The sequence below is a fragment of the Melanotaenia boesemani genome, chromosome 12 (genome assembly GCF_017639745.1).
Source record: "Melanotaenia boesemani isolate fMelBoe1 chromosome 12, fMelBoe1.pri, whole genome shotgun sequence".
Lineage (NCBI taxonomy): Eukaryota > Metazoa > Chordata > Actinopteri > Atheriniformes > Melanotaeniidae > Melanotaenia > Melanotaenia boesemani.
In genome coordinates this window covers 5722184-5746171 of record NC_055693.1, presented here as the reverse complement: position 1 = coordinate 5746171, position 23988 = coordinate 5722184, and the positions used below count along the sequence as shown (strand labels likewise).

The following is a 23988-nucleotide window of genomic DNA, read 5'->3' as shown; positions in this document are numbered from 1 at the left end:
GAAATCAAATAGTTGCTCCGAGTCACACCATTACTGTAAGAAGAGAATTTGTTTTACTAATTTTACTCCTTTATCTCCTCTTTAGCTGATGTTTTATCTCACATGAAAACAACCATGTGCAGTCTTGATGTCATACCCACCAAATTCCTCAAAGATGTTTTTAGCACAGTTGGGCCCAGCATTTTATCCATCATTAACCTATCCTTGTCAGAAGGTGTTGTCCCCTCCTGTTTTAAACATGCTGTGATCCAGCCTCTTTTAAAAAAGCCTAATTTAAGCATTCATGATTTTAACAACTTTAGACCGATCTCAAAGCTTCCTTTTTTATCCAAAGTTTTAGAGACAGTTGTTTCTAATCAGATTTTAGGTTTTATAAATGGAAATGACATCTTTGAGAAATTTCAGTCTGGTTTTAAAGCACTACACAGCACTGAAACAGTTCTCCTCAAAGTCTCTAATGAGCTTCTTTTAGCCTCTGATAGAGGAGAGAGCATCATTTTAATTCTTTTAGATTTGAGTGCTGCATTTGATACCGTTAAACACGCTATTTTAATTGATCATCTTAAAACCTGGGTTGGCATCACAGACACTGCACTTGATTGGTTTTATTCTTATCTTTTAGATAGAACCTTTGCGGTCACCACAGGTAATTTTACTTCCTCCTCTGCCCCCATTGCCTGTGGTGTAGCGCAAGGTTCTATTCTAGGTCCCATTTTGTTTTCTATTTATATGCTCCCCCTAGGACACATTATAGCCCGCCATAACATGTCCTTCCACTATTATGCAGACGACACACAGATATACCTCCCGCTGAGACCAGGGGACACTGGAAGCCTAGCTGCTGTGTTAAAGTGTTTCAATGATGTGAACAGTTGGATGGCACAAAACTTTCTACAACTCAACAGTTCTAAATCTGAAATTATCTTAATCAACCCTCCTCACTCCACTGCCCATATTGAAGACAGTCTCGGTCCTCTCTCTTCTAACATCACCCCCTCTGCCAGAAACCTAGGTGTCATATTTGATTAAAATCTTAATTTTCATCTTCACATCAAAAAAGTCACCCAGTCCTGTTTCCTTCACCTCCGCACCATCAGTAAAATCAAACCTGTCCTCTCCTGGCCCGATTTCGAAGAAGTTATCAATGCATTCATTTTCTCCAGACTTCACTACTGCAACTCCTTCCTCTCCGGTAAAGTTTTACTGATTACTTTTGAAGCTTGTTTAGGTTTGGCACCCAAGCAGGCATTACAGCGTTACTGACACCCTACGAGCCTCCCTGCAGCCTTAGATCCTCAGACAGGTCCCTTTTAGCTTTGCCAGGGTTGAAATTCAAGACCAGAGTTGACGAGCTTTTTCAGTCCGAGCCCCTCGACTCTGGAACGACCTGCCTGATATGGCTGGCACCATCAGTATCATCTTTTAAGTCACTTCTTAAAACACATTTTTATCGACTGGCTTTTTTATAACATTTTTATTGACTTTAGTTATTTTCAAAATGTACTCGTGCATGTATCTTTTCATTGCTGATTTTTTTTACCTTACTTTGCTGTGTGCTGTTCAGCACTTTGTAAACTTGGTTTTTTAAAAGTGCTATTCAAGATTTATTATTAAGAGGAAAACACTGGAGTTAAAACATTCATTCATTCATTCATTCATTCATTCATACATATATACAGACATACAGACATACAGACATACATACATACATACATTATCTTTACAGCTTAGTCCATTACTGGTCGCAGGTAAGCTGGAGCCTATTGCAGCATTTCAACAGGTGAGAGGCAGGGTGCACCCTGGACACCAGAGAAATTCACAGTTTCAGCAGCTTCAAAGTTGGAACCATTAAGGCCTACAAGTTACAGTAAAAATGCAACAAGAATACAATGTAAAATTATTATAGAATGAAAAAAAAAAATATGAAATGCATCTGGCAGTTTTTGTTCTAGTTGTGCAATATGACGGTGTGTCACATACAGTTATACAACTTGAGTCCACATATGGATGTGTGTGTGCGTGTGTGTGCATGTGTGTGTGTGTGTGTGTCCAAGGTGCATGGTGTGAGTTAGAGTGCCTCTAGAGAGAGAGTGGCGCCACCGGAAGCTCAAAACGCTTGCCGATCATGTGGTCCATGTAGCCTCCAAAAGTTCCAGGAAGTGCTTGGCAGCCCATACAAAATAATAAGAAAACTACGATAATAGGTAAATAATGATCAATGAAGGCTTTGCTTTGCAATATTTTTATAGTTGTGTTCATTGATATGAATCATGTTAAGTTTACTAAACCTGTATGACATCAACAGCAATGTAAATCGTAATATTTTCTGTTTTTTTAAACTTTATCTTTCAGACTGAGACATACCAACAGGTGACGACAATGATTTACCAAGTGACTACACAATAAATCTAGGCTCACAGCATAATGATAACTGTTCTTACAGGAAAACTATATCCAATAAATAAAATTTAGATCCCAATTCATTTCAAATAAATGGGTTATCTATTCTTACTTATTAGTATCTACTTGTGTGAATTGCTTTTAAGTCTTAAGACTTATTTTGACTGAGGCAGACTGATAACTACACAAGTCTGGACTCACAATATAATGTGTTCTTACAGAAAATCCATGGCAAATAAATAAAATTTTGATTTCAATTCATGGAAAATACATGGCTTTCTATCACTATTTGTTAACTATCCCAAGACTTACTCCCTATATATACACATAATAAATCCGACAAACACCCTTTGTTTTCGAAATGCATTTAATACCTAAAAGAATTCCTTTACAATAGCATAAAACTCGACTAGATCAGCATGTCTAGCCATTTCTTTTCTCTGCTATCCTTGAATACAGTCTTCACCATGGTATGCTGTGCTGCATGGGGATGCTCCAATCGCTCAGAGAAAGGCGTGCGTATGTATGGCTTCCCCAAAGACAGGGACAGAAGGAAAATATGGATGGCCAAAGTCAGCAGGATACATTTGACCACCATCAGGGACTGTGAAAACAAAAAAAATGTGTGAGGTAATCATATTAAAACAATGCATTTACACATTTTCAAAGACCATATCATTGGGAAGTTTAATATTTTTAAATTAAATACAGAGAACACATCACAGGGAGATTTATATGGTTGAGGTTGCAGAATGTAGAAAAAAAGACAGGAAACAACACTTAAAAGTGGCCAAACCAGGAAGGTGAAGAAGAACAGTATCCCAGTTAACGTCAGGCTACCCCAGAACTGCTGAAAGTTCTTCAGGACAATGCTGCACGAGGGAAGAGTGATATACTTCCCTTAAGCATCTCTCTGCTTCTCTGCTCTCATCCTGCACACTGGGAGAGTGCTGAGTGCTGTCTAGTGCAGCAAATGCACTCAAATACAATCAGCCACTTATTTTGTATATGTATATTTTGTTAAGTTCTTAAGGTTAACATGTTTGTTACATTTAACAGGTTAGGTTTTATAGTTGCAAAGATTGTAAACATATATACTAAGAGTATTGTGCTATCTAATACTGTGTATTCATCTTCATATCTTTGTCCATAATTCCACAGCCTTATAAATACATTAAGATTAAATAAAAATGTAACTACTATCGCTCTCCCTACACATTAACCTCGCTATCAACGGCGTTGGATCAATTTATATTGACGAACAGAATTTACATTCATCAGCCTGTGGCATCTGTTGCTATCAGTGTGCTAGCATAAACTTTTATCGGTTTATAATCTCTAAATATATTAATCTAGACATGACAATCCGTCAACATATTTATTTACTCCTGTCAAGTTGATTTCGATGCACAACTGATATGGAAATATGACTATTAAAACATCTTACCTTGAAGAAGTGTAGCTCCGACAATCTGCTCCATTGAAATACATTGACCGTCGCTTAGCTTTTGCTAACTTCCGGGAACTTTTGAGGGGCTCCATACGCCGCCATTGCTGTGAAAAAACTGAACCATTGCAGTGAACGGAGATGGTGCCACTCTCTCTCTAGAGGCACTCTAGTGTGAGTGTGCAGTGAGTCCGGACCTCTGTTCAAAATAGGGATATTTTGGAATATATACAGTACTTGAGAATCCATTTTTGCCACAGTCAATAACAAAATTTGGTTTCCTTTGATGGTATAGTTTATTATGTTGAAGATATTTTCTTTGCATTGTGGTTTTAACAGGACAACGGGGACACTGCAAATTCATGTCATCTCACCAGTGTTATTTTGGACAGGCATCTCAGTTTTAGTCTTAGTTTTAGCCTTCAGGATGAAAATGCCTATTAGGTTTAGTCACACTTTAGTCACTTCTGAGCTTGATAGTTTTAGTCCAGTTTTAGTTGCTGAAAACTCAAAAAGGTTTTAGTCTAGTTTTAGTCAAATAAAAAAAAGTATTAGTCTTTTAATAAATTAATTTAGGTCAATAATACATATTAAAAAGTGGAATCAAGGTTGACAGGTTATAACAAGTATTGCAATTCATAAAACAAGTTAACCTTAATGCTTCTGCATAATAACCATATTCTTTACCAGACTGACATCTTTAGCTTGGAGTTTCCGTGCTATACTTAATTGCTGTTGGGGAGAAACCTTTTTTTTTATATATTTCATCTTTTTTTAATGAATTGATGCCCTACTTCATCATACAAAAATGTCACACAAGAAAATAGCAGCTCTACAAGTTTAGCAACAGATTGTGAGCTTGTTGTTTGGTTATTTTTATCAATAATTACAAAATTAAAAGGAATGGTTTTAGACTGATAAAGGTTTCCCAACCAACAACTAATACTGTAATCAATTACTCCAAAAGAGCAAAGAGCAACAACATCCTTACTTTGTTAACTGTGGCTTTATTTCTGAGAATTTTTTGAAGTGCAATACTCCACCCTGAATATACAAGAATATATACATATTCTCAACTTGACCTGGTCTACCAGTGAAATTATGATGGATTATAGTTCAAATTAGGGGTGTCAAATTATCACGTTAATTGCAAAGATGTTAGCAAGTTAGTAAGCCATAGCAAAGCTGTTCGCCAAACTAAACTCAAGGAGAACACCCCGCATATGAGCAAGTCTGCGAATGACAAGCTGACAAATGTGATTGCCAAGTGGATAGCGATGAACTGCAGGCCGATAAACATAGTGAAAGATGAGGCGTTAACAGAGGTGTTGCAAACTGCGTCCATTGACCCATCATACAACCAAGTGATGACCAAAATCATCACGTACGACGGGGAAAAGAAAAACAAACTTGAGATTTTAGCGAAGGATTCGCCCAACTATGTTGCTATAACTGGAGATCACTGGACATCAGCTGGCAACCACAGCTAATTGGGGGTGACCGGACACTTTATTGATGGTGAGTGGAACCTCAACTCATTTGCGCTTACCGTCATGAAAACAGAAACCAGGCAGTTTGCTGATAAATGCGCCGAATAGTTTCTCAAGGTGGCAAATGACTGGGGAATTGAAAACAAGATATCCACCATCGGTACAGACAGTGCAGCAAACATGCTGGCTGCTGTGAGAGACCTTCCATATAAACACATCGCCTGCAATGCTCACATTCTCCAGAGGACCATCATGGTCTGCCTCGATAACAGTGGGTTTGCCGGTGTACTAGCAAAGTGCCGCAAGATTGTTGGCCATTTTAAACTAAGCCCTGCAAGTACCATAGAACTTAACCAGCAACAAGTTACACTTGGAAAAAAGAGGTAGCAGCTTATACACAATGTACTGACCAGGTGGAATTCGACACTGGCAATGGTCTCACGTCTGCTACGAAACAGAGAGGCTGTTCAGGCGACGTTGGAACAACAGAACAATCACAGATTGGTCATGCCAACCGAAGCTGAGTGGGGGAAACTGCAGAGGCTGGAGGTCCTGCTTGAACCATGCAGGTAAGCCCAAATACCTGTCCATTTTAATGATGTAAACAACAATAAAATCTGTAATACTAACATAAATGAACATTAGGTAGTTAATTTTTAGGACAATTAAATTGGAAATCAGTTACACTTTAAATACCCAGCTAAGTTTATTTTGCAAAATTATCCACTTATGCAGGTATGTGACTAAGCTGCTGGGTGGTGAGGCCTACGTCTCTTGCTTTGTAGTGCTGCCTGCTTTTCGCTATCTGGACCGTGTCATGGACATCACTGATGATGATCCAGCCTACGTGGAAAGTTCAAGAATGCCTTCCAGAGGGAACTGGCAGTACGGCGAACTGATGGAATCGAGACATAATACATGGTGGCCATAGCACTGGATCCATGTTTTAAGGATTTGAAATGTCTTCCAAGTAAAAAGAGGGAACAGGTAAAGACCATAAGAATAAGCTGGACTAACTAGTCCAATTTATCAAATCAAACTTTATTTATATAGCACTTTTCACACATGACAATGCAACACAAAGTGCTTCACAAAATAAAAAAAAAAAAAAAAAAATATATAAAACAGCCTGCTGCACTTAGTTTCATTTATCCGTTCATCCATCCATTCAGGTGTGGATCAGTCTGGAGAGCATGCTCCAAGCAGCAGAGCCCAGAAGAGCAGCGACTCTCCAGCCCCCCACAGAGGATGATGAACCAGCTCAGAAGAAGAGGAGGAGCGTTCTCTTGCTGGGGTCTGACTCTGATTCAGAAGAAGATGGAATGGAGTCTGGAGAGCTGCAGCGCTACAGAGCAGAGCCCAGCATCAGTATTGATGACTGTCCCCTGCAGTGGTGGTATGCTCACTCAGCAGCCTATGAAAAGCTGTCAGTTCTGGCAAGCAAGTACCTGGCCTCTCGGCAACATTTGTGCCTTGTGAGAGACTGTTCAGCCTTGCAGGCCACATAGTGCAAAAGAAAAGGGCGACCTTGCTTTCAGAAAATGTGACCAAGCTAGTCTGTCTCAGCGACTGGCTGAAGAAGAGGCAAGAGGTCAGCATAGTTGCTTTGTCTTCTGTAGCCAACTAGAATTGATGGCTTGATGGTATTTCAGCACTTTAATTTGGGATGATGAACAATGTTATTTTTAATGTATTAACTTACAGCACTGTGATTAATGGGTCTTTAATTTTTATCTGAAGCTGAAGGAAAGCAAAAAAAATTCAGCGTTCAATACTTGTAAAGCTCAGAAAGTGTTCTTGTTTTTTGATGTGTTAACTACAGCACTTCATTTGGACCTGATGTTATGTTTTATTTTAATTTTCTAGGAGCATCTGTAGCAGGTCATCTCAGTTGCTATTGGTTGCTACTGCTTGGTCCGGTTGATTTAACAAGACAAGTGAATTGCACTTTCCAAGCGAACCAAGTGGACCAAAGTTTGATTCTCTGATTCATATCAGGGGTTGAATGTGCATTCACATTACTCCAAACAAAATGTACTGTTTTGTTGGACGCCAATTGTCAAATATCTGGTGCTGAAACATGATTGGCTCAAACCAGGAAGTAGAAGAGCAACACAAGACACAAACAGATCTTTCTGTTACACAGTACCATATTTGGAAGGCTGTAATATTATTGTTTTTATTTTTCCCAAAACCCTGCTGACACACTATGGTTATAATACAGGTTTATAGAGTTATCTTATTACATATAGTTTCTTTCCTAAATCTTTATTTGTTTGTAATGTGTAATATACCACTAGTTGTTTCCCTGCAGAGATTTAGTTATATTGAGAGGTAAAAAGAGTGTTTAGAGAGGGAATTGGTTTCCATGACAACAAAAAGTTGTGTAAAGTGAGGTAAGAGTGATGACAGTGTTCTACAGAGAGAAAAGGTGGAGAGAGGAGGGACGGTTGGAAAAGATAAATCAGCTTTAGGACAGAGTTTATGTCAGAGAGCTGCTGGAGCTGCAACTGTCTGATGATGGAGCTCCAGGACGGTGCTGAACTCTGCTTTCCACAATTATTCAACGTCTCCTGCAAGAAGCCGACACTTCACTGGTCTGAAGCTGTGCTCTTGAACATCTTGCTGGTCTTCATCTCTCTGATCACTGTAGTTCTAAACCTGCTCGTCATCATCTCAGTCTCCCACTTCAGGCAGAGATTCATTTCTCTAATCAAGCTACTGTTTCACTTTTAAAAGTGGAAACAATAATATTAACATGATGTGACAGTGAAATGTTTTTCATCAGGAATATTTTGAAGTCATTAATGGGTAATGATGCTTTTCTGTCTCCTTCCAGGCAGCTCCACACACCCACTAACATCCTCCTCCTCTCGTTGGCTGTCTCAGACTTTCTTGTTGGTCTCCTGTTGATGCCTTTGGAAATCTTCAAAAAAAGTGCCTGCTGGATACTCGGGGATGTTGTGTGTGTTTTATATGGTTATCTGGTCAGTCACATGGTCTTTGCCTCAATCGGCAACATAGTTCTCATATCCGTTGACCGCTACGTGGCCATTTGTCACCCTCTGCAATACCCCATCAAAATTACTGTGACCAGAGTGAAATGCTGTGTTTGTCTGTCTTGGCTCTGGTATGGTTTCTTCACCATTGTTTACTTAAAGGATGAGCTGATTGAACCAGGCAGGAATAATTCCTGTTTTGGAGAGTGTACGCTTTTCATTAGCTATGTTGCGAGAGCTGCTGACCTTGTTTTAACCTTTATAATTCCAGTTTCTGTAATTGTATTTGTGTATGTTAGGGTTTTTGCTGTGGCTGTGTCTCACGCTGTTGCCATGCGCTCTCACATTACAGATGTCACCTTTCAGCATTCGGTGAACGTGACAAAGAAATCTGAGCTGAAAGCAGCCAGGACTCTGGCTGTCCTTGTAATTGTTTATTTAATATGTTTCTGCCCCTTTTACTGTTATTCTCTTGTCACTGTTGATTTAACTGGAACATCATATGCATCATTTCTGTTCTTTCTGTTTTATTTTAACTCCTGTCTAAATCCAATAATCTATGCCCTGTTTTATCACTGGTTCAGAAAAGCTGTTAAACTCATTGTCACTCTGCAGATTCTGCAGCCTTGCTCTTGTGAAGCCAACATAATGTAAGCAGTGTGTGAAATTGTTCCTCCTAACAGAGTTGGTGAAAGAACGAGTCCAGGAGTCGGACAAAGTAAAAGTAAATTCTGTCTTTGGAGTATCAACAATGAAATGATATGTGTTCAAGAAACAAGTCTTGCAAATTTGTAAAACATTATTATTATTTTATTACTACTACTACTACTAATAATAATATACAGTATAGGATGACAACAATTGCAGCCTATAATAAGTGTTTTAATTTAATAAAATTTATCCTGTTAGCAGATAATTTCACTGATAAATATTTAAGCTTCAACAAAATAGGCCAAGTATAAACACAGTCTTTGGCCTCTACACGAAAATTGCGTACCCATTATGAAATTCGTACATTTCTGCACCCATGAGGTCCATTTGAATAGCTTTGGAGTCATAGTAAAGGGAACACTTGTACAATTTGTTAAGAACTGTAAAAATGTGTATATTTGTTACTGGCAGAGAATAAACGAAGATTGTTCGCTGAGTATTTGCTCTGCAGTGCTGTTATATATAGTATATGACAACCATAAGAACAATGTAAACACAAGTACATACAATATGACTCGGTCAAACTCATCAAGCCGTATGACATGTTCATAAGCAGAGAGTTAACGCGACCCCAGCAGCAACCATTCCAGGCCAAGTTCTAAAATAAACACCTTCCCTACAAGATACTGTTTTGTGTATGTTAAAAGTAAAGTAAAATAGATTTTTTATACATTAGATTCAATTTCAGAACAAAACTTGAACTTTTATTTCACGCTATTCAGATATCAATAAGAATGTTACATCCACTTGGAAATTATTGCTCTATTTTTCGGGATTAACAACATAATATCTCTATAGAAAAAGCCTGTTATGTTTTTTTAATTAACCAGACAGCCCTTTTGGTATTATCTCGTGTAAATACAATGAATATTTACAAGTCAGGGTGAAAGTGGTAGCAACAAGTGGAATGTAGATAAAGTGGCCTGCAGATGACAGTCTTTCATTCTGTCCACACACTATCTGTGGTGCTATGGTGTGAATACAGATTGGATCACAATAGATCGGCTCAACTTGATTGTACGTAAAGTGCCCTGAGATTACGTTTATTTGTGCTATACAAATAAAGCTGAAAGCTGAATTGAACTGTACAAGAAACCAGAATGAATCAAATACTCATTAAAATGAGCATTTCATTATTGACAGCGATTTTTAAAGACACACGAAGGAAACTCTTATGGCATTTTAGAATTAGATGTGTATTCTAAATTAAATGACCAAACATTCATTCATTCATTCATTTTTTTCTATTGTTTAATTAGAACAACATATTCAGGGTTGTGGGAAAGCTGGACCTATCCCATATCTCAATATCTCAGAGGGAAGAATATCAAAATTTGGACCAGGAAGGAGAAAGAGCCTTGTCTGCCAGACAGAATTTGTTCGTCTCCCAGTGGTTCCAAACAAACAAACAAACATATGTAAATATGTATAGCTATAATTACAGGAAAATAATTACCATCTTTATTTTTTTCATCAATTTGCAGTCTCAAACAAATAAGATCAACCAAAGTAATCAGTCTAATATTGAATATGTTTTTGTACTGCCACCGAAACCACTCTGGCCTTTGACGATTGACCATGAATATCATTTTAATAATAAACACTTCAGCCACCGTGAATTGTGAAGTGAGAGGGTGTTTAAATTGGGCTTTCTGCCTACAAATGCTATCAAAATTGAGAGTTTGGATGCTAGGTGAACTTTGCCATGCTCTTTGAGCCATTCCTATACTTAGTGGACCCAGCTGCTGTGGCGTGTGATTTAGTCAGCTTTAGGTCTGAGTGTTGTAGATGAAAACAAATTTAAGGCAGCAGCAAATGTCAAAGTAACACCCATGTTTGGATTCAGATTTCCTCAAAATATCATTGTACTGGCACAAAATCAGCAGTGGTACACAGTAGTAATGTTATACGTTGTTGCTGAAAGATTAAATTCCTCTTCTCGTCTCACTAATCTGCCAGGTGAAATGAAAGCTGGTAAAGAAGCACAAAACTAAGTTTTGTGGATTTTAAGTTAACCAACCGTGTTTTTAATCGTTAGATGAAAAACAGTTTTTTAGTACTTACTGCGGTACGCTGCCATCCGGTCTGTTTTTCTATGCTTCCCAAATACAAGCAGTGTTCTTTATTGTTAAAGGTTAAAGGTAAAAAGCACGAACCAAACGGTTAGCTACAACCAAGCAAGCTAATAGCCTTTATCCTTTCTACTTAGATGTCTGGTGCTTTCAGTCCTGCACATATCAATAAAAACACATTTCTGTTTACATTTGTTTACATAATAGATAGTTATGAGATTCTGAGTTAAGTATTTCCACTAAAAACTCTTTAGAAAATAAAATAAATTTATTTGACTGATGTACAATTTGTTAACTTACCCTGTCTGAAGGGCCGATGTCGAAAAAGTTGCCTTGTAGCAGAGAGTAACTCTTCTGGATGTGTTAGTTCGTGCCTTGCATGAGAAACTGCAGCAAACATTGATCGAAATGTTCTGTCCCTGTCTGAGTCCATTTTACCAGTCCAGGGAGAAAGCATGGCAACTGCTGGAAAGCGGGAGAAACCGTCCTGTGTTCATTTACACGTCACAACGTTACATCGAAGATCGAAGTTGCCATCATGAAATATCTTTAACTGGAATCAGGAATATCCACTATTCAGATGTGGACATTGGCAATGTGAGTTGCGGATATCTGCAACTCAATTATTACACTACATACACATGAATGGGAAAAGTGATGTCATTTATCCTAGTAAGAATACAACTTTAGATATCTGAAATGTTCATTTTGACTCGAAGGAATAGAATTACAGATATCTGATGCAGATATATATATATATATATATATATTAGGCCTATGATAAAAAAAATGCATCCCCATACATCCATCAATTCTCTGTATTGACAACGGGATGTGGAGAAGCGGGATGGAAAAGATGAGCTGGCTGGCTATATGGATAAACTAGAGAATAAACTCATCATCAATGAAGCAACCCATAGACATCGCCCCTGTGAAGAATGAGGGTTTTTAAACACCCTTTTTTAACACGCACTCTTTTCCAGGTAAGAGGGTACCATACCTGCACTTTTCCCATATGTTCCCGTTTTGCACCAACATGGCTGATCTAGTGGCTCTCTGGTCGTCTCTGTATATGTCCAGCAACTGCATCCTCCCTCTTCTTTCATGTTGTTCCGTGAATCATGATGGCTAGGGTTGCAACTATGGACTGTTCTTATAGTCAATTAGTCATTGACTATTAAACGACTAGGCAACTAATTGGATTATTTATCTCATAATTATTAAATGGATCTTATTTCACTTTTAGCTTTTAAATCTTGAATGAGGTTATGTAAGTCTGACGTGCCTCCTCTTTAAATGTTCGAGCATTGCAGACATACTTCCATGGTAAGCAAGGTCCGCTTTACAAATCTCACATGTATTTAATTTATTTTGTAAGTTTAACTTGAAGTTATCCCAGACTTTTGACGTCCTCTGTCACCATCTGTTTCCTGACTGGCCACCATATTTTTCCCTTGGTGGACTTTATTGTGCATATGCAACTCTCAGCAGAGATAAGGAAGAAGACAGTTGCAATGTGCACCCTACTGACAGCTGTCGGTGCCAGTTGATCAGCTTTGGCTAGTGGTAGACAGGGTTTATAATTCAGCTATGCAGGGTTGGGTCTAGAAAAGTTCTGATGGGGATCAGGCAGGGGCACGGACCAGGAAAAGGGGGGCACAAATGAGACCTTTTTAAAGGTCTGGATTTTATGAAATATTTAACTGATTATTACCACTGAAGTGTTCATTTAATGTAAAGATTTTTTTAATCAAATATCTATTTTTATCAACATGTGTTTACTTTGGGTGATGCTGCTAAAGGACTTTTATCACTGCTGCACAAACACTCACACTTCAATGATAAAAGAAAAAAAAACATGTTTTCATCCAGATCATAAGTTTTATCAGACTTTCTTCATCCATGTTGGCTTTTTAACGTTAGTCACATTTGCTGGTTTTATGACAGAAATTATCACCATGGAGACAGTTGGTGAGATGATGCTGTATGAATTCTGAATTATGATCTGTAACATGGTAGAGATAATTTAGAGCAACATATCAAAGTATATGACATGCTGCATTTACTGACCCTTGGACATCTGACATTTACCCAAGGGAAGGTCAGTTAACAGTAAATATTTGTAGCATTGCTCATTCTGTTGATACAACACAGTAAAAACGGGCAAATTTCAGGCATAGTCGCAAATGGTGATTAATCATAATTCATTTGAAGGCTGTAATTAATCTGATTAAAAATTATAATCATTTGACAACCCTACTTATTACATATAGTTTCTTTCATAAATCTTTATTTGTAATATGTAATAAACAGTAGGTATTTCCCTGCACAGACATAGTTATAACTGGGAGATGGAATGGAGTGAACTGGTTTCTAAGGTAACAAAAAGTTGTGTAAAGTGAGGTAAGAGTGATGAAAGTGTTCTACAGAGAGTAAAGGTGGAGAGAGGAGGGACGGCTGGAAAAGATAAATCAGCTTTAGGACAGAGTTTAGGTCAGAGAGCTGCTGGAGCTGCAGCTGTCTGATGATGGAACTCCAGGACGGAGCTGGACTCTGCTTTCCACAACTATTCAACATGTCCTGCAGGAAGCCAACACGTCGCTGGTCTGAAACTGTGCTCCTGAAACTCTTGCTGTTCTTCATCTCTCTGACCACCATAGCCATCAACTTGCTCGTCATCATCTCAGTCTCCCACTTCAGGCAGAGATTAACTTCTAAGTAGAATCTAAACTTTAATTATATGAATGATGTTATTTGGTTATACTGACATAATTTTCATTGCACATATTTTTACATAATTTGTTGGTAATCAATGTTTCTCTGTCTCCTTCCAGGCAGCTTCACACACCTACTAACATCCTCCTCCTCTCTCTGGCTGTTTCTGACTTACTTGTAGGTCTTGTGTTGATGCCAGCAGAAATCTTTAGATACACATCCTGCTGGATTTTCGGGGATATCATGTGTGTCTTATATTGGTATGTGGCCAGTCAAACTGTTGTTACTTCAATCAGCACAATTGTTATCATATCATGTGACCGCTACACGGCTATTTGTTACCCTCTGCATTACTCCAAAATAATCACTTTTAGAAGAGCCAAATACTGTGTTTGTCTTTGTTGGCTTTGGTCTTTTGTTTACAGTATGATCTACATGAAAGAAGAGCTGATTCAACCAGGCACGGGTAATTCCTGCTTTGGAGAATGTGTGCCTAAATACAACTATATTACAGTCACTGTTGATATTATTTTGACCTTCATATTTCCAGTTACTGTGATCATAGTTCTGTATATGAGAGTATTTGTGGTGGCTGTGTCTCAGGCTCGCGCCATGCGCTCTCACATTACAGCTGTTACAGTCCACCATGCAGTGACTTTATCAAAGAAATCTGAGCTGAAAGCAGCCAGGACTCTTGGTATTCTTGTCATCGTATATTTATCATGTTTATGCCCATCTTACTGCTACTCTCTTGTTGATGTTGACATGATGAATCATACAGTTGCAAAATTTTTGGTCTTTCTGTTTTATTTTAACTCCTGTCTAAACCCACTGATCTATGCTCTGTTTTACTCCTGGTTCAGAAAAGCGATTAAACTCATTGTCACTCTGCAGATCCTGCAGCCTGGATCCCGAGAGACCAATATACTGTAGTGTAGAGAGACTGTGGAGTTGTATTAGTTTCACCAAACTATAAATATATATAGACTACATTCTGGCTAGCCTGGGATCGACTTGGGATCCCCCCGGCTGGTGAATGTGGCTGAGTAGAGGGACGTCTGGGTTTCCCTGCAACAAGACCCTGGATAAGCGACAGAAAAAGGGTGGATGAATGGAAATAAATTATTAATGCTGCTTTGATAAGAAAATGTAATAAAAGGGTTCATTTGTTTTCGTCTGTTTTTTAAATAGTAAATGAAAGTGTAAAACATGAAAAATCTCTTGGAAATATATAGCATGTTGGTCCACAACAATTTTTAGTTGAAGTTAATAAAATATTTGGTGTAATAAACGTTTTGTGTATGGGGGCTGATTCTATAAGATTTTCTTGTTTCTGCTCCTTTCAAAATCAATTGAAAGGTTGCTGTTATCAACATTTTTCATTCTTCAGCTTCATGTGACAGTTACATGGATCTGACTGACATGAGACTGATAAATTTAACTAACTATTGCTAGCATGTTCAAAAACAATACTTTACATCAAGAGAGATGGCACTAGCGAAGGAAAAGTTTATCAGCTGATCACCGATAGTCTTCACAACAGGAGAGGGAAGGTGAGGAGGAGGCTGCTGAGGTGCACTGCAGCCGACAGCAACGACCAGAACAGTGATGTTTGATCAAAACTACGTAAAATTTTTTTTTTTTTTTTTTATGTGGGAAAGGTGCAGGTGATGATTCTTCTCAACAGGAAAAATGTGGGTGTTAAAGCATCCTCATCCCCCACTGGTGTGACACAATTCCATCAAAAGAGCCAACCAGCTTCTTCCACGTTGCCTCATAAATGAGAAATGCCGTGGATGCGTGAACTGAACATACTGTATTTCTGAGTGCCAGATTTCCATGGAGCCTTCCAGGCAAAATCCTGGCTAAAACATATTGCAAACAGGCTTTAATATATAGGTGAAACACATCAAATCTGGCAGCACCAGCCACCATAGAGCTGCACCATGCATGCGTCATGAAAGTGCGAAGACCAAAAAGGCCCGATAGGACTCCTTCTTTGGCTTGACAGCATCCCTTACTGCAGGTGTCCACCAATGAGTTCGGGGGTTACCGGCACGACAACCTTATGGCCACAGCTGCGGCTGGCTGCCTCGGCAATAGAGGCACAGAACAGGCAGGCTAAGTGGAACGCGGCTTTGGTGTTCGCTAAGGCAAAAACTTGGGCATGGTAGGAGTTTGGAGAGGCCATGGAGAATGACTTCCGGACGGCTTCAAGGAGATTCTGGTCCACCATCCAGCGGCTCAGGAGGGGAAGGCAGTGCTCCGTCAACACTGTGTACAGTGGGGATGAGGGGCTGCTGACCTCTACTCGGGACGTTGTGAGGTGGTGAAGGGAATACTTCGAAGACCTTCTCAATCCCTCCAACATTTCCAATGAGGAAGCAGAGTCTGGGGTAGCTGGTGCTGGCTCTCCTATCTCTGAGGCTGAGGTCGCTGAGGTGGTTAAAAAGCTCCTTGGTGGCAAGGCTCCGGGGTGGATGAGGTCCGCCCAGAGTTCCTTAAGGCTCTGGGTGCTGTTGGGCTGTCTTGGCTGACACGCCTCTGCAGCATCGCGTGGACATCGGGGACAGTTCCCCTGGACTGGCAGACTGGGGTGGTGGTCCCCCTCATCAAAAAGGGGGACCAGAGGGTGTGCTCCAACTACAAGGGGATCACACTCCTCAGCCTCCCCGGTAAGGTCTATTCAGTTGTGCTGGAGAGGAGGGTCCGTCGGATAGTCGAACCTCAGATTCAGGAGGAGCAGTGTGGTTTCCGTCCTGGTCATAGAGCAGTGGACCAGCTCTACACCCTCTTCAGGGTATTTGAGGGGACATGGGAGTTTGCCCAACCAATCTACATGTGCTTTGTGGACTTGGAGAAGGCATTCGACCTTGTCCCTCGGAAACTCGCTTGTATGGGCTGCCTGGCCCCTGTACGACCGGTGTCAGAGCTTAGTCCGCATTGCCGGCAGTAAATCAGAATCATTTCCAGTGCGGGTTGGACTTCGTCAAAGCTGCAGATAATGTGGTTCTGTTGGCTTCGTCGGGCCGTGATCTTCAGCTCTCACTGGAGCAATTCGCAGCCGAGTGTGAAGCGGCTGGGATGAGAATCAGCACTTCCAAGTCCGAGAAAAGGGTGGAGTGCTCTCTCCGGGTCTGCAATCGGGTCCTGCCCCAAGTGGAGGAGTTCACGTATCTTGGGGTCTTGTTCATGAGTGAGGGAAGGATGGCGCGGGAGATCGACAGGCGGATCGGTGCGGCATCTGCAGTGATGCGAACTCTGCATTGGTCTGTCGTGGTGAAGAGGGAGCTGAGTCAAAAGGCAAAGCTCTCGATTTACCGGTCATTCTACGTTCCTACCCTCACCCATGGCCATGAGCTGTGGGTAGTGACCGAAAGAACGAGATCGCGAATACAAGCGGCTGAAATGAGTTTTCTATGCAGGGTGGCCGGGCTCTTCCTTAGAGATAGGGTGAGAAGCTCGGTGATCTGGGAGGGGCTCAGAGTAGAGCTGCTGCTCCTCCACATCGAGAGGAGCCAGATGAGGTGGCTCGGGCATCTGGTTAGGATGCCTCCTGGACTCTCGGCTGGCTTGGGAACACCTACAGCTGGGAACACCGGATTAGCTGGTGAATGTGGCCAGGGAGAGAGAAGTCTGGGTTTCCCTGCTTAGGCAGCTGCCTCGACTCTGGATAAGCGGCAGAAAATGGATGAAAAGGAAACCCAGATGCCTGGCTGCAGACGCCCTAGATCAGAGCAGCGTGCAGGCTTATTGAACAATGTAGGAAACTATCTGTGGACTTTGACTGTTTGAAACAAAATGTTGCATCATCCTCTGGACACACACAAGCTGTAAGAGCTTTACCCGCTCTCTGAAATGACACTTTGTGTCACGTAACATAACGTTAAGCAATCTCCCTTCCCTCCACTGATCATGTCTAATACAACAGCTGCGGCCGACCGAGCTGCAGGTTCTTTGTTAGAGCCAATTAAGAGTCGCCGCTGGAGACATGCCAGATCACTGCTGTAATGGAGCGTCGCTATGAAAGCAGCCTGCAGGCTTATTGAACGATGTAGGAAAAATATGTGGACTTTGACTGTTTGAAACAAAATGTTGCATCAACCTGCCCTCTAAAATGTTTGTGTCACGAAACATTCTGCGGACAATTGAGCTGCAGGTTCAATGTTAGAGCCGGTTACCTTGGCAACGCATCACAAGGAAATAGTCCACTCAGTCGCTTGTGAAAAACATATGATTTTACCAGTGAAAAACAACATTAACGCATTAATAATTTATTTAGTAATTTTTTCTTTCTTAATGGACCTCCGCTTCGCATCGGACACTTCACGCCTCTGCGTTGTTCATTAATTTATGATAATGGCCATCTTGTCGGGCATTATACCTTACTTATTCTCCTGCAGAGACATAGTCATAACAGGCAGATGGAATGGAGTGCACTGGTTTCTAAGACAACAAAAAGTTGTGTAAAGTGAGGTAAGAGTGATGACAGTGTTCTACAGAGAGTAAAGGTGGAGAGAGGAGGGACGACTGGAAAAGATAAATCAGCTTTAGGACAGAGTTTAGGTCAGAGTGCTGCTGGAGCTGCAGCTGTCTGATGATGGAGCTCCAGGATGGAGCTGAACTCTGCTTTCCACAACTATTCAACATGTCCTGCAGGAAGCCGACACGTCGCTGGTCTGAAACTGTGCTCCTGAAACTCTTGCTGTTCTTCATCTCTCTGACCACCATAGCCATCAACTTGCTCGTCATCATCTCAGTCTCCCACTTCAGGTAGAGATTAACTTCTAAAAAGAATCTTAACTTTAATTATATAAATAATGTTATATGGTTATACTGACATAATTTGATTATGTAAAATTTTCATTGCACATATTCTTACATAATTTGTTTGTAATCAATGTTTCTCTGTCTCCTTCCAGGCAGCTTCACACACCTACTAACATCCTCATCCTCTCTCTGGCTGTTTCTGACTTACTTGTAGGTCTTGTGTTGATGCCAGGAGAAATCTTTAGATACACATCCTGCTGGATTTTTGGGGATATTATGTGTACTATATTTTTGTATGTGATCTGTCAAACTCTCACTTCGTCGATCAGTAGTATTGCTATCATATCAGCTGACCGCTACACAGCTATTTGTTACCCTCTGCATTACTCCAAAATAATCACTTTAACAAGAGCCAAATACTGTGTTTGTCTTTGTTGGCTTTGCTCTTCTGTTTACAATATTATCTACATGAAAGATGAGCTGATCCAACCAGGAACGGGTAATTCCTGCTTTGGAGAATGTGTGCTTAAATCCACCTATATTGCAATAACTGTTGATATAATTTTGACCTTTACATTTCCAGTTACTGTGATCATAGTTCTGTACATGAGAGTATTTGTGGTGGCTGTGTCTCAGGCTCGTGCCATGCGCTCTCACATTACAGCTGTTACAGTCCACCATGCAGTGACTTTATCAAAGAAATCTGAGCTGAAAGCAGCCAGGACTCTTGGTATTCTTGTCATTGTATATTTATCATGTTTATGCCCATATTACTGTTACTCTTTTGTTGATGTTAACATGATGAATCCCACAGTTGCAAATTTTTTTTCCTTTCTGTTTTATTTTAACTCCTGTCTAAACCCACTGATCTATGCTCTGTTTTACCCCTGGTTCAGAAAAGCGATTAAAGTCATTGTCACTCTGCAGATCCTGCAGCCTGGATCCCAAGAGACCAATATACTGTAGTGTAGAGAGACTCTGGACTTTTGTTAGTTTCACCAGCAATTATGTAACAGAGCAGGGTGCTGTGAAAAAGCCTCATTTGAATAACGGATGGAATCAAAAGCCATAATGATTTTTCATTTAATTTTATTTCCCCCAAAAACTTAATTAAGGTCCAGCATCAAACATTGTCTGTCTCCCGCTTCACGGCCACATGCAGCTGTACATTATAGACACGTAGGAGACCTTCTGTCTGCAACCCGGCAGGGTGGAGCAACTGTCTCCAGGTGAAGTCTGTTTGTGCAGGTGATGTTTCAACAAAGTTAATTAAATGTCTGCTGAACAATTCCCTGAAATAATTAGAAGCAGATAGAAATATCCATTCAGTCCATTATTTCTAAATGTATTCTTATCAAAATGTAATGATCCACTTAGTTAGTGTTCTGAAGCTAATTTATAAAACTTACAGAAAATGTTTATTGATCAATTTCTAAGCAAGCTTTGAATAAAAACAAAGAAATTATCATTTAAAAGAATGTGAGATATTTATTGAACCAAGATTCAGAACAAAAGTGTTGGAGTCATGTGTTTCTGGAACAATCTGAATAAAGAAACTATATCAAATATTACATTTAAAATATGTGATTAAAGCTGCTATGACAAGAAAATGTCATAAAAGGGTTAATTTGTTTGTTCTGTTTTACTTTCTGTACATCTGTAGATAGTAAATGAGGTGTAAAACATGAAAATCAGATTAGAAATTTATACAACAATTTGTAGTCCAATTTTGATAAATGTTTGCTGCAGTTAATTATTTGTATATGGGGGGATAAAAGCAATTCATGCATATTAAAAATAAAACAAGCCTTTACACACACCAAAATAGATTACATAACAATAAATAAAGAACACTCAAAGTCTTTCACACAGTCGCACGCATATACTGTATGTATACACACACAAAGCAGTCCCCCAATCATTATGCACAAACATGACTCCGTAATTTCTGTCTTTAAACTGAATGTAGGTATAAAATACTAAAAGTGATAAACAACTTGCTTGATGCTGCTGTGAAGAAACAATATCATGGGGATCCAACCACACCAGGAGCGAGCCCACCCATGTCCTACAGAGGCCGCCGCCACGGCAACCACCCCAATCAGGGCAGACCAGGGCCCACATCACAGCCATAAGGCTTCAGTGCAGGGCCCGAGCCACCCAGACAATTTTGATCACCACGGCAACAACCACCAGAGTGGGGGATCCCCATGAGGAAAAAAATGGAGTTAAAAGATTTATTGATTTATTATCTGTCCCGCTTAGTGCATTACAGGTCGCGGGTAAGCTTAAACCTATCCCAGCATTTAACAGGTGAGAGGCAGGGTACACCCTGGACAGGTCATCAGTGCATCACAAGGCCAACACAGAACGAGACAAACAGCCATTCATGCACACACTCACTCCTAGGCTGAATTTAGAGTGATTAACCTAATATGCATGTCTTTGGTGGGAGGAAGCCAGAGTACCCGGAAAGAACCCAAACTCCACACAGAAAGGCCCAGCCACCCCCTCAAGCCGAGGCTCAAACCAGTGACCTTATTGCTGTGAGTCTGCAGCCAGGCTAAAACAAAGATTAGATAACCTTAAGAAACAATAAGAACAGCTAAGAATAAATAAAAATAAATAAATAAAATAGCATTTTACTCTCAATTACGATCTAGGTTTTCAACAATCATAAATATGAAATGATCTGATTGTTTGCACTGGCATTGCAGTGTTTAGCTGTAGACACCTCCCACAGCCCTAACCATTTTGGTTTTATTCAATGCGAGTTGCCAACGCCTCTCAAGTTAGACTGAAGAGTCGAGACTAAAATATCCACCAGCTCCAAAAGACACAAAGAGATAACAAATGTTATAAACAAACATAACTTTTTTTTTTTTCCCCCTCGCCAAAAACCAGTGCTCAATTACTTGGTATCACTTGCCATCTCGTCACCATTTTAGTGGAGTGTCTCTCCTTGCCCTGTATCATGAGTATCGTCAGGGTATTGGCTACAGTCCAATGTTTCACCAGCACTACGGACCTGTGGTCAAGCTGCACCATAGAACCGTATATAAATGTCCCGCTACATTTCATTGACTCGAAACGGCAACCTCCGGCGGTGAAATGTGAAGCCTATGCGGAAGTGCAAAAAATTGCAGTTCACCCCTCATCCGCCAGGGGCTGGCTTCAAAACAGAGCAAACCCCCATCCCCATGTTAAATAGACCAACTTCACAGCAGAAAAACATGTTTAAAGCCTGGTACAAAAATCCATTTTAGGATTAATAGGTCAAGTCTACCTTCATGACAACTGTGAAGGGGTTGAATTTTTTTCTAACTCATCCGTTTGGATGTTATTTAATCTTGAAATTCGGCATAATTGGGGCGTGTCCCTGCGTGTTGCACAAATGCAGTTTTTACCCAGCTAACAGTGTGCCTTAGCTTTAGCCCACCTACCTTCATAAGCAGGTTAGCTCACGTTATAGCCGAGTTAGCTCAGTTAGCTCTTAGCTAATGACAGCTTGGAGTTTGATAGACATCAGTCATCCCCCCCCCCATGCTCACAGTCACACTTTCAGGTCTGCCACTTTGCCCATTTTTGTATTTTCCGGGAGCGACAGCAGGCGTGACGCTGCCAAGATGGCAATGACAGGAACCGCTCAAAGAGCTTCACTTTTGCTCTTCAGAAACCTATAGGAGACATCACAGAGGTTCCGTCCATCTTTTATATACAGTCTATGCTCCAGACTCACTTTTTCCAGATCCCACCAGGCAGAAAAGAGCTGCTGGTCTGAGGCAAACAATAGCTACATGGGACCTGGGTGGAAAGAAAGTAGTCTGGATTACTACAGAAAACACTTCAAAGGTCACACTGGCTGCCTCTCTCTCTCTCTCTCTCTCTCTCTCTCTCTCTCTAGATAGATAGATAGATAGATAGATAGATAGATAGATAGATAGATAGATAGATAGATAGATAGATAGATAGATAGAAGGTGGAAACGTAAATGCCTACAAGTTACAGTAAAAATGCTAAAAGCAAATGCTAAAAGTAAATATAAATAAAAGTAAATAAAAAAGTAGGGAAAAATGTAAAATAACAATATAAAATTAAAAAAATATTAAATGCATCTGGCAGTTCTGGTTCTAGCTGTGGAAAATGGCAGTGTGGGACATACAGTTATACAACTTGAGTCCACATCTGGATGTTTTTGTGTGTGTTTGTGTGTGTGTGTGTGTGTGTGTGTGTGTGTGTGTGTGTGTGTGTGTGTGTGTGTGTGTGTGTGTCCAAGGTGCGTGGTGTGAGTGTGTAGTGAGTCCGGAACTCTGTCCACAATAGAGATATTTTTGTATATTTACTTGGGCATCCATTTTCGCCACATTCAGTAACAAAATTGTGTTCACTTAGATGGTATAGTTTAATGTTGTAGATATCTTCTTTGCATTGTGGTTTTAACAGGATAACGGGGACACTGCAAATTCATGTCATCACCCAAAAGGCACTTGCAAAGTCTCCAAAACCCTCTTTTTCAAGCCAGTGAACACACATCGTCTTCATGCAGTTCTCTAACAAGGTGATCAACTGCAAACATCAATGGTGGAAATTCCATCCCCATTAATTCCAAATTCAGGCAAACACAAGGCACATACATGGTTTAAGATAGCTGGTCATGTGGCTGATTTCTAAAACCATTTTTATGACAGCCAAACGGCAGCCATAGTCTAGAACTATAGCATAAGAAAAAAATGGGGCAAATCTTGCTTGAATGGTCTCTTTTTAAAGAAGAATTGTTAAATTCTGAGGTAGGAAACAAAGGATGTACCTCAAAGTGCAAAACATTTAAACATTTATCTTTTCATTAAGTCACTTTACAATTTTTTGTGATTTATTTATTTATTTACTGACTTGTTTGTTCAAAGAAAAGTTCTAGACATTGGGTCATAAAATTTCAATATTCAGCCGAAACAAATAAGTAAAAAACAAAAAAAGTTATGCAGACCATATGTCTTGTGTTTGTCAAGTTTATGAAAGCTGAGGGTTCCTCTTTCCTCAAAGGCTGCAGGTCTGCGAGAAAATACTGCAAAAGGTTTTCCAGCTGCGGCTGGAGATGAAGACAACAGAGCTGCTGCTATTGCTCGTCATTATTTAGTTTTGGGTGGTAGAGCGTGGTAACTAATGTATGTAATTAATGGCGTTAAAATTTTTATTGCATTTAATGCTTCCACAGCATTTTTAATTTATGACGGTGAGACATGGAGAACAGATTCTGAACTATAAATCAGGGGAGATCTCCTCTTTAACCAAGTAGTCGACAAGTGGTAGAAATGATTTATGCTTCATCTGTGCAGGGATCGCTCTAAAAAAGTTTTAGTGGGGGCCAGGTGGGGTCACTGACGAGG

At 40.1% G+C, this 23988-nt stretch overlaps 3 protein-coding genes and 1 long non-coding RNA gene across 4 annotated transcripts; 3 read left to right on the top strand and 1 right to left on the bottom strand.

Annotated features, from left to right (window-relative positions):
• Positions 1 to 4703: 4703 nt before the first annotated feature.
• On the bottom strand, positions 4704 to 22173 carry LOC121650370. The gene is made up of 3 exons (XR_006012253.1): positions 22162 to 22173; positions 12466 to 12469; positions 4704 to 4786 (listed from the first exon to the last, which is right to left on the bottom strand). It is a non-coding gene; the product is annotated as an uncharacterized LOC121650370 (long non-coding RNA).
• Positions 7858 to 8990, top strand: LOC121650368 (trace amine-associated receptor 13c-like). Its single transcript, XM_042001848.1, has 2 exons — positions 7858 to 8030; positions 8177 to 8990. Exons 1-2 carry the CDS (start codon positions 7858 to 7860, stop codon positions 8988 to 8990), a joined length of 987 nt encoding a protein of 328 aa, XP_041857782.1.
• On the top strand, positions 13647 to 14782 carry LOC121650366 (trace amine-associated receptor 13c-like). The gene is made up of 2 exons (XM_042001846.1): positions 13647 to 13819; positions 13954 to 14782. The coding sequence occupies exons 1-2, from the start codon at positions 13647 to 13649 to the stop codon at positions 14765 to 14767; spliced, it is 987 nt and encodes a 328-aa protein (XP_041857780.1). The 3' UTR covers positions 14768 to 14782.
• LOC121650367 (trace amine-associated receptor 13c-like) lies at positions 18435 to 19570 on the top strand. The gene is made up of 2 exons (XM_042001847.1): positions 18435 to 18607; positions 18757 to 19570. Exons 1-2 carry the CDS (start codon positions 18435 to 18437, stop codon positions 19568 to 19570), a joined length of 987 nt encoding a protein of 328 aa, XP_041857781.1.
• Positions 22174 to 23988: the final 1815 nt, after the last annotated feature.

What these genes read in the sequence shown, in the direction of transcription:
- LOC121650368 (XM_042001848.1), top strand. Translation starts at nt 7,858, where the DNA reads ATGGAGCTCCAGGACGGTGCTGAACTCTGCTTTCCACAATTATTCAAC. An exon ending in ATCTCAGTCTCCCACTTCAG is followed by an intron (nt 8,031 to 8,176) that starts GCAGAGATTCAT and finishes GTCTCCTTCCAG; the next exon opens with GCAGCTCCACACACCCACTA.
- LOC121650366 (XM_042001846.1), top strand. Translation starts at nt 13,647, where the DNA reads ATGGAACTCCAGGACGGAGCTGGACTCTGCTTTCCACAACTATTCAAC. An exon ending in ATCTCAGTCTCCCACTTCAG is followed by an intron (nt 13,820 to 13,953) that starts GCAGAGATTAAC and finishes GTCTCCTTCCAG; the next exon opens with GCAGCTTCACACACCTACTA.
- LOC121650367 (XM_042001847.1), top strand. Translation starts at nt 18,435, where the DNA reads ATGGAGCTCCAGGATGGAGCTGAACTCTGCTTTCCACAACTATTCAAC. An exon ending in ATCTCAGTCTCCCACTTCAG is followed by an intron (nt 18,608 to 18,756) that starts GTAGAGATTAAC and finishes GTCTCCTTCCAG; the next exon opens with GCAGCTTCACACACCTACTA.